The following is a 9,543-nucleotide window of genomic DNA, read 5'->3' on the forward strand; positions in this document are numbered from 1 at the left end:
CACTTTCTTTATGTGAAGCTAGTGTTTATTTGTAAGTATATAAGAACTTTTTCTTCCCAGCAAATTAAATTAATATTGTTAAAGAAAAAAAATGATTCATGATACTTGTTAAAGAACAGCAAGGCAGACTTAATTCAGGAGGACTTGCTACGGTGGGGTTTTGCAGTAGGGGTGAGTTGAGTTCAACTCTGAATACAGTATGGAAGAGTGGAGATTTATAGCTGAGGTATAGAGTGGGGATTTGTGGATGGAAAATTGCTAAGAGGAAACATCAGGGGTAAGGGAGATTCTGGCTAAACGGACATGACAGAATTTTTGCTGAAAGCAGGCCAGGGTGATCAGATACCGAGAGTAAGGGATTAACAGACTCAGCAAGATTCTTGCTAAACCTGGAGTAAGCAGGCAGAGCCACTGAACTAAGGACAGAGACCCAGGTCAGGGCCAAGTCAGAAGGAGGACTCAGAGGACCCTGCCTCAAGTTTGGTCAAGGAGAGTCTCTGTCAGTATAGATCATTTGTGGACAAATGTTCACAGCAATATCTAGTATAGTAAAGCTTACTAATATTAATGTGCACCATTTTTAATGTACAGTTTACCATTTAATCAAGCTAATCTTAAAAATGTATCTTCCTTTTTAGTGACTGTGATGCACATATTTGAGTCTGGTTAGCATATGAGAGTCCTTTATTACTACCACGTAGAAAATTCTTATAGCTACAATTGCTATTGGAATATTTTCTAGGCAGATAAATCATGCCATGTAATTGAAGATAATATCACAACTTCCAAGTCCCCTGGAAATCATAGTTGCTTATAACTAAAAGTGAACCATTTGTGCGTTTGTACTAAGTCAGTGAAATGCTGTTGTACCCACAAATACAGAGGAAATTGAAATCATCTAGAAAAATAACTGGGACTTAAGTGAGCACTTAGGACCACAGTCCAGGTTTGACTATAATGAAAGCTTTGAGGCTTATCATAAGAGGAGGCAATGATCATCCTTATCATTGAGATTCAGGTAGGTGTCAAGTTAGTCATTGTTAGTCTCTAAGACTTGCCTGGACAAGACATTTGATGACCAGATACATTTATAGATATTTATGTGTTAAATTCTTGGTAGCCTCTTCGAAGAATGAAGTTATTCTTCTCACATAGGTGTCTATTTGAGACTTCAAAATAAGAATATAATATATCAGAATAAGAAGAGCACATATTCATTCAAAGAGGATTCATTCTCTCCTCCGGCAGGCCGTAGAATAGGGCAGATCACCCCAAATGAGTGAGGAACTGAGCTGACTTGAGAAGGGTTTGCAAAACTTATGAAGCTTGTGTAATTCTCGGTTCACCCCTCCCCCCTTTCTAAGTTGTAGCCCTCCAGAGGTCACAATTGAAGGCCCAGTGTTTCTCCTTTCCTTAGCGCCACAAGACTGCCAAAAATTCTGTTATTTTCTGTTTTATTTGTTTTGCTGCTTTCTGCTTTGCTTTTCCGCTTCTTGCATTGTGTATTTTCAGAATTTGTCAAATACCTCTAGGTCAGAACTGTTGGGGGTGACATCTCTGTAACTCCCTTCCTTCAGGAAACTTTGCAGCTCTGAACTCCAACTTTTGCCTGCATTCTTTTGAAATTGCTGAAAGCTCTGATGACTACCCTGCCTCTTAGCCACTGCCCTTGCCTGCCCTTGGTTTTCTCTCGACTTTGCCCCATGCACCTTTTCTCTTGATTTTTCTTTATATCCTTTCACTATAATAAGTCATAGTTTTGAATACAACTCCGTGCTGAATCCTGTAAATCGTCCTAGCAAATCACTAAACCTGGGGTGGTCTTGGGACCCCCAACACGCGTGCCCATTCCGAATTTCTGTTAAGTTGGATTGTTATCTCAGAAATGTTCTACTGAGAATGACCAGAGACAGATGGAATTGTAACCCCTCTACATATGTGTGTAAATCGAGGCTCAGAGATGAATTTATCAAGGTCATCCATCTAGTAATTCCTGACAGAACCAGGAATTGCATCCACGTCTAACTCCAAAATTCCCCTGTACTTTCCTTATGTCTTGCATCTTCCAAATGACTAAGCAAAATTACTGAAAGGGAATGGTTTCAGTTTTTGGAGCTGCCCTGTATTATTTGAGAATTAACCATTTAACGCTCTCATTATGCACAAGGAGGGTTTTTAGATCAATAGCAAACTAAGTTGGAGTTTAGTGACTTACTGTTAACCGAAGGCAACTGTTACATTTTTTTTTCAACAAAGTATCAGTAAATTAGCAACTTAATTTCCTTTTTTTCCCCAAATAGATAAATAATCTCTTTTTATACATTCTGTACACTCTGTGTGTGTGTGTGTGTGCGCGTGTGTGTTGCGTGTGAATGTGTGTGCAAGTACTTATATGTATGCCGTGGGCACTTAAGACTGACAGAAGTTGTTATTTGTGTTTTTTGTGGATAATTTTGTTAACTTTGTGATATTTAGTAGAGGCTATAGGGTAGGGATCAGATTATATAAGTAAAATGCTCTCCAATATTTGTGCAGATAGAGATTTTCTTTCACCTTAGACTTAACATTTCAACACAAGAAAGACACAGTCAGCGAGTCACAAATTTCTGACAATGTGGGCAATGGAATATTTTTCTGTTTGTAAATAAGTTTCAGAAATTCTTCCCCAGGGTATCTTTATTTATTTATTTTTAAATTTTACTGTCTGAAAACAGGTAGGTTGGTCTCAGAATTGTAAAAGAGTGCAGGGTTAAGGGAGGATCCGGAGTTACAAAGGTAAGGCAGCATTTTTAGTCTGCTGGGCTTGGGGCAGCCCATCACCTGGACTCTTTAGGAATTGAGAAAGATTGATTTACTTTTTTCTTTAACAAGGTAGATTTTATTAATGTCATAATAACATTTTATATTTGTGCAGCTTAAGGGTTTCAAATGCTTTCCCATTTACTATCTAATTTGAGCCAGTCCACTTTGTGAGGTGGTGGGGCCGCTATACCCTTGAGAAAAACCAGTGCTTGGAGAAAGTAAGTGACTTGTTCAAGATCACACAGCTGGTTAACAGAGGGGTAGAGGCACAAACCCAGACTTGCCGACTCCATGTTTCCTCCGTGCTTGTACAGGTAACAGAGCTGAGGGTCTCACCCTGGTGTCTTGGATGTCAGAACAGCTGTAATGGCAGCAGATGAGTGTATGTTTGAGGGAGACACTTAATTTTTTGGTTTAATTTTGTGCAGTGCTTAATAGTTTAACATAAGGATAGCCAGAAAACTTTCTGAATCTGAATGAAGCAGAATTATAAACCTTTTCCACATCATAACGATACCATACAACAGAGAATTTCAATGATTTGTCCTGTGAGAATGCCCTTTGGGGGAAAGTTTTGATATTTTCCCTGAAGCAGCATGAGGAAGATTTGTTTTTGAATTAAAATGCTCTTCTCTTTTAGAATGAAATGTTTCTAAAATCCAGAATAGAAGGATATTAAGGCAGGTATATATGGAACAGCTATCAGAGTGAAACAAAAACAGGGCAAAAGGAGTAAACATATGTGAAGAAAATGAGGGGAACAAGGAAGTAGTGGTGGGAAAAGCAACGTAGTAGTGATGGGAAATAATTAAATGTTGGTTAGACACCAAGGGGGGAAAGGTGAGGTGGGATGAATTGGGAGATTGGGATTAACACGTATACATTAATATGTATAAAATAGATAACTAATGAGAACATGCTGTATAGCACAGGGAACTCCACTTCGCTGTACAGTAGAAACTAACACAACATTGTAAAACAACTATACCCCAATAAAAAAATTAGACTTTCTTTTTTTATGATTAAAATAATATTTGAATTCCTTTCTGCTGATACAAAGGGATTGTTTTATAACACTAGGGCAAATTACCTTCGTCTTTCTCTGAAGTGAAGGTTATTGTGAGATCACGTGTGTGCAGGAACTTCCTGAATTGTAAGGCGCTCAAAACGTATGCTGGAATTATTAATAAAAGTAAAGCTGAGTTGTTAGGATTGATCTTGTGCCTTAAGTTTTTTCACTAAGGTAAAATCACTGGGATTGGGTGCTATGAAAATGGGTGATCTTGTCAACCTTGTGGCTTCTCATAGAGTTCAGCAAACATTTGTTCAGGGCTACAGTATATCAGGTAGTCTGGGAGCCAACCGGCAGGAGGTGCCAAGAGACACGTATGATTTAGTACTGAGAAGACAGGCCCTCAATAGATGGTTTCAAATGCATATGAGAAGCATCGGATAGAATGTGCAGGGTACAAAGGGCGACTATAGAGAAAGGGCAGGGTGGGCTTTAATAAAAGAACATCTAAAGTGCCAGTGAGAAGGCTGCTTTCAGTGAGTGATGGGGGTTGTATTCTTCCTTCTCTTTCCTCATCTCAGTATCCCCCTAGCTCCTTAAACCCAGATCTACTGACCTCTCTTGTCCCCTCTGTCCCCCTCCCCACCATAAGTTAGCACTGATGGCCCTGTTACCATTGCAGGATGTACCGAATATTTCAGCTGTGGTGTAGTCCTTAATGAAGCTGGGCTAGGAACATGATTTTGTTAGGATCCACAGAAACAGGAGTCAAATATCAGGGCCAGTGTGAGTTACAGCAGTGGGCTAAGAATATGAAACTAGTCCACTCCTGGCTCTTAGAATGGGTGATGCCAGAACGTGCATGGCGTTCATGTCACAGGCGGCATATGAATAAGCCAAAATCAAGAACGTACAGTCTTGAATTATTTTCTGTATCCAGAGCCCTGAACGTTCTTTACTGTGGGATTTCTTCTAAATTCCCAGGAGCTTGCCTTCCAGGTTGTGCTGCTCTGTCTGAAAGTTCTTGCCAGCATCTGTTACCAGCTCCAAGGCTCCTTGTCTTCTGGAAGCTTCTGTGGCTTGATCCTGGGCATCTTTATCGTCCCTAAATTAACTTCTCTCCTTCAGTTTCCTTATTGACTTACAGTTTATAAGACCAGGCTTTTTCTTTAAACTCTTTCCCTTTGTTCAAATTGATTAACTTTTTAGTATTTAGCTTCCCTGGGACACCCTGAGAATTTGAAACACCAAGGTCAAGATGGAATGAATTAACAGTTTTTCAAAAGAAAGAGAATAATTGTCATTTTAAAGGCAAATAATTTTTTAATCCAACTTTTTTTTTCTAAAAACCTAACAGAGTGATGATATTTTAGTTGCATAATGGTGAAATTGTTCTTGTGAATGTTAGATGTATTGTAAAGTCTTACACAATCTTCCAAACCACTCAGCTTGATTTATCAGGACTACTGTATCATGGTGCAAGCTCTCAGTGTTCAAGAGGAAGTTTACTATACAAGATCAAGGTGGTTTTGCAATGTGTTACTCTCTTTTCCTTATTTAGCAAGATTAAAACAATTCTAGGAAAAAAGATACTCTCACCAGATGAGTTTTGCCTTCTTGTCTCAGAAAATTAGAACAATATAATCCATTAACTTGTCTTTCCTGTTTAAACTTCCAGATATCTGAACTGAATTTAATATTCAGTTGCAGGAATTCTTTCATTTTAGGTGCCTAATAACATCTCTTTCTCTGCTTATTTGACAAGATTATTGTTCCCCTTTTATTGTCTGATTTTATAGCTTTTAATTGTATCAGCAATGGGAAGTAGGTGGGATATAAACAAACATATATCTATATGAAGCTGAGATCGTTTTGGTCACAAAATGGGGACGTTGAAACGTTTCTGTAGTGTTTCTTTGATATGGGTGTGTGTGTGTGTGTGTGTGTGTGTGTGTGTGTGTGTGTGTGTGTGTAAAATCTCCCAAATGGGGAGAAATCAGAATACTGTGATTTTTTTTGAAGAGGAAAGAATATGTTACCCTAGTGGAAGGGCTGTCTTAATCCCAAACAACCTGCCTAATGAAATATTTAGAAGCACTTAGTGCTTTTAGCAAATATCTTCTTCTGTGTCCCAAGGGAAAGTAAGTAATCTGGGTATGGAGTGTTCACTTGTTTTTCATTTTTTTTCTTGACCAGTGGAAACTGTGAGGATGGGTATATGGGCCGTTTTTATGGCAAATAATTACTTTACAGACTTAGAATAAGTGGTTTCAGGGCATTACTGGAGGAACCAATTAGATACCACAGTTCCTTATAAAGCCTGTTGAAATTATCTGTTACTTGATTTATAGTGATTAAAATACACTTTTAGAGTCTACAAATTGATGGAATCCTTCAAAGAAGTAACCTAATGAGCGAGTGCATTGTTTTTTGTAGCTATCTAATTGTAGCATATATATTGACACGCTTGTCAGATAATTAGAAATCAGCATTTCACCCTTTATTATCAATGCAATAGATTTCTGCTATTATAAATTTCTTAATTTGTTCATTTGGGTAACATTTAAAAAATTAACCCAAATTACTTGTATTATATTGAAATCAAAGTTAATCCAGTATGGCCAAATAATTTTATATGAGAGCCTTGAAAACTAACGAAATCTTGTGTGTTCCATGTGCTTTGGCTACAGCCCCACCACTTATGTTTTGGATGAAGATGAACCTCGATTCCTTGAAGAAGTTGATTACAGTGCAGAAAGTAATGATGAGTTAGATATTGAATTGGCTGAAAATGCAGGAGACTATGAACCTTCTGCACAAGAAGACGTACTTTCTGACTCTGAATTTTCAAGAACATACCTACCTTGAGCCCTTTGCCATCTCTTGTGAACTGCATAGAAGAAATGAAATATCTTGGTTTTCATTACATAGGAAGTTTGAGAGCAGTGAGTGTATAGAGAGGTGACTCAGAAAGTCAGAAAGCAGCTTGGGCCTGTTTGGTTTCAACACAATAAATATGTTATTATTAATTAATGATGAAATTGGCACTTGTTTTATTTTAGATATTCAATGCACTTTACATAGCATTGAAGTATCAAACATTGGGTTTACTTTTTCAAAACCTGAGTATCATTGCATGAATTTTTATCTCCTTATGGTTATATCCTGCATCAAATGGATAATTTTGAAGTGTGTGAGAAAATAAAATCTAAATTCTAGAGTTGTTGAGAATCCTGGGTTGTTGAAAACTAATATGTATGTACATGGATTCCTGTAGATGTGTCTGTGTAAGGGTGGGTAGATATTGAAGATAAGACTGTTCTTCAGAATCATGTTAACTGTTGAGTTGTGACTGAAATACTCCAGAGTTTTCCTTGAAACCATTACATTCTACATTTACCAAGTTAAACAAATAAAAGCTCTATTAAATGTTGCATTCATTTTTTCATCCTTTTTAACCAGCTCAGATTATTTGGTCTGTAGAATCTTTGGGGGAATATTATGATAATCTAACATCTGAAAACATTGATAAAAATTTGTAAAAAAAAAATGCTTAATTTACTAGTGTTAAGTTTTTTTTTTTTTTTTTTTTAATTTATTTTTGGCTGCATTGGGTCTTTGTTGCTGCACGTGGGCTTTCTCTAGTTGCAGTGAGCCGCGACTACTCTTCATTGTGGTGCCTGGGCTTCTCATTGCAGTGGCTTCTCTTGTTGCAGAGCACAGGCTCTAGGCACGCGGGCTTCAGTAGTTGTGGCGCTCAGGCTCTAGGGCACACGGGCTTCAGTAGTTGTGGCTCGCAGGCTTAGTTGCTCCAAGGCATGTGGGATCTTCCCGGACCAGGGTTCGAACCCATGTCCCCTGCATTAGGCAGGCAGATTCTTAACCACTGCACCACCAGGGAAGCCCTAGTGTTAAGTTTTTTTATAGTATAAGTATACCTATCTATCATAAAAAATATACTTGAACAGCTCTTTTCTCTAAAATTGTGTCTCATGGCTGCACCTAAAGTCTATCACTGCAGTCAGTTTGTTAAAAAGCTTTAAAAATTCAGTGAGGCTATGAGCCAGTATTAAATGTATATGAAGCTTATATAGCACCTCCTGAGCTGTGCTGTTATTAGATGTGCTGAAGTGAATTCAGGGCATGCTGACACTGGTAACCGAGTCCTAGAAGATGGCAGTGAATTTCAGCCTTTTCTTGTAGTGACATCTTCCCGAGTTTAAGCTGTCCTGCTGCAGGAATGTCTTTGTCCTCAAGTAAAATAAAACAAGTCCAGGGTCTTTGGATAAGTGCTTTAAGAACTAAGTTTCTGTTGTAACAAAACAAATCCAAAAAGATAACTTATGAATAGACTCTTGCCAGGACTCGGGTGCTTTGGTTTTGGCACATTATCTTCACTTATTCCAGAAGAGAATTTTTTAAAATCTTTTTTGAAAAACCTGTAATTATGGAAAAGAAATTATAAAAGAGTATTTTTCAGAGTTTTGCATTTTCCAAATCAATGATTTTCATTGTTTTATTTGAGGCATTTCATCCACAGTGTAGCTTCTTTTTGGTGTCAGAGGAACCATGTTTAAAAACATAGCAAGGGGCCTTGATAATGAGGCCTTTTCTCTAAATAGCCTAATTCTTATTAATGTCAGAAAATAAAGACTAAATAGATTGTGAAACTGAACCAGCCCTCTTAATGTGTGGTGACCTGAAAGATGAGGATACCTTAGCAAGGTAAAGTATTATTTACTTAATAATGTATCTAATAATTCATAAAGTTATTTTATTATTTCTCTATATAGAAATTAATTACATATATAATTATAATTTTTTCAGAGGGTGGATTATGGAGCCACAATGTCTGTATGTGCACTTCTCTTGGATCTTATAAAACTAGACATTAAAAACCAAGGTAGTCTTGTATGAAAGGCATCTGCAGCTACTAGAATGTGCAGAATAACTCAGAACGTGTGTTTCTTATGTTAGCAGTGTAAGAACCCCTTACCATGTACGGCTATAATATTTTCTATAGATCAGGCATATCTTTTAGTATATTTACAAACCTGAATATGCCTTTTATTAAATAATTATTCACAAGATTGAAGAGAAGGTCTTTATAGTTAGGAAATGACTTTTTTCTTTAACAATAAATAGCTTTGGAAAAGTAAGAAATACTTTAAAATCCTAACTTTCCTAATTAGGGGTAAAACTAAGTTTCTTAGGCTATTTGTAGCTAAAAAGGCCCTAAATTATACCTTTGTGGCTATGTTTTTTTAGATTTTCAAAGAATGATTGAGGTGCCTTCAGTGCCATAATCCTGAAAATTAATGTGGCTGATAAACTGAGTCTATTATGGAATTTAGATTTATTTAATTTACGTTGAATTCGGAACTGTGAATTTCTTAGCTGTAGTTTTGATCTAATGCAGTGGTTCTCAAACTGTATACAGCAGCGGTCCCCAATCTTTTTGACACCAGGGATCGGTTTCATGGAAGACAGTTTTTCCACGGGCCGGGGGTGGGGGTGGGGTGGGGGTATGGTTCAGGCATTAATGCGAGTGATGGGGAGCGACGGGGAGCGACAGGGAGTGGCAGGTGAAGCTTTGCTGGCCCACCCGCCCGCCTGCCCGCCTCTCATCTCCTGCTGTGCGGCCCAGTTCCTAACAGGCCGAGGACCAGTACCAGTCTTCGGCCTGGGGGTTGGGGATCCCTGGTATACGGTATATATTGTGTGCATCA

General features: G+C 37.9%; 1 protein-coding gene across 6 annotated transcripts in view; it reads left to right on the plus strand.

Annotated features, from left to right (window-relative positions):
* The window catches only part of AGTPBP1 (ATP/GTP binding carboxypeptidase 1), a 170,316-nt gene extending 163,056 nt beyond the window's left edge, over window positions 1-7,260 (plus strand). For 4 of the 6 annotated variants that reach the window (XM_033411436.2, XM_033411440.2, XM_033411439.2 and 1 more), the window contains exon 26: window positions 6,505-7,260. In XM_033411436.2, the coding sequence (XP_033267327.1) occupies window positions 6,505-6,682 (178 nt within the window). In that variant the 3' untranslated portion in view covers window positions 6,683-7,260. The remainder of the gene's footprint in view (window positions 1-6,504) is intronic. The other 2 variants (XR_004478761.2, XR_007477762.1) reach the window with 2 other exon arrangements.
* The last annotated feature ends 2,283 nt before the right edge of the window (window positions 7,261-9,543 follow it).

Source organism: Orcinus orca, chromosome 6 (genome assembly GCF_937001465.1).
Source record: "Orcinus orca chromosome 6, mOrcOrc1.1, whole genome shotgun sequence".
Classification (NCBI taxonomy): Eukaryota; Metazoa; Chordata; class Mammalia; order Artiodactyla; family Delphinidae; genus Orcinus; species Orcinus orca.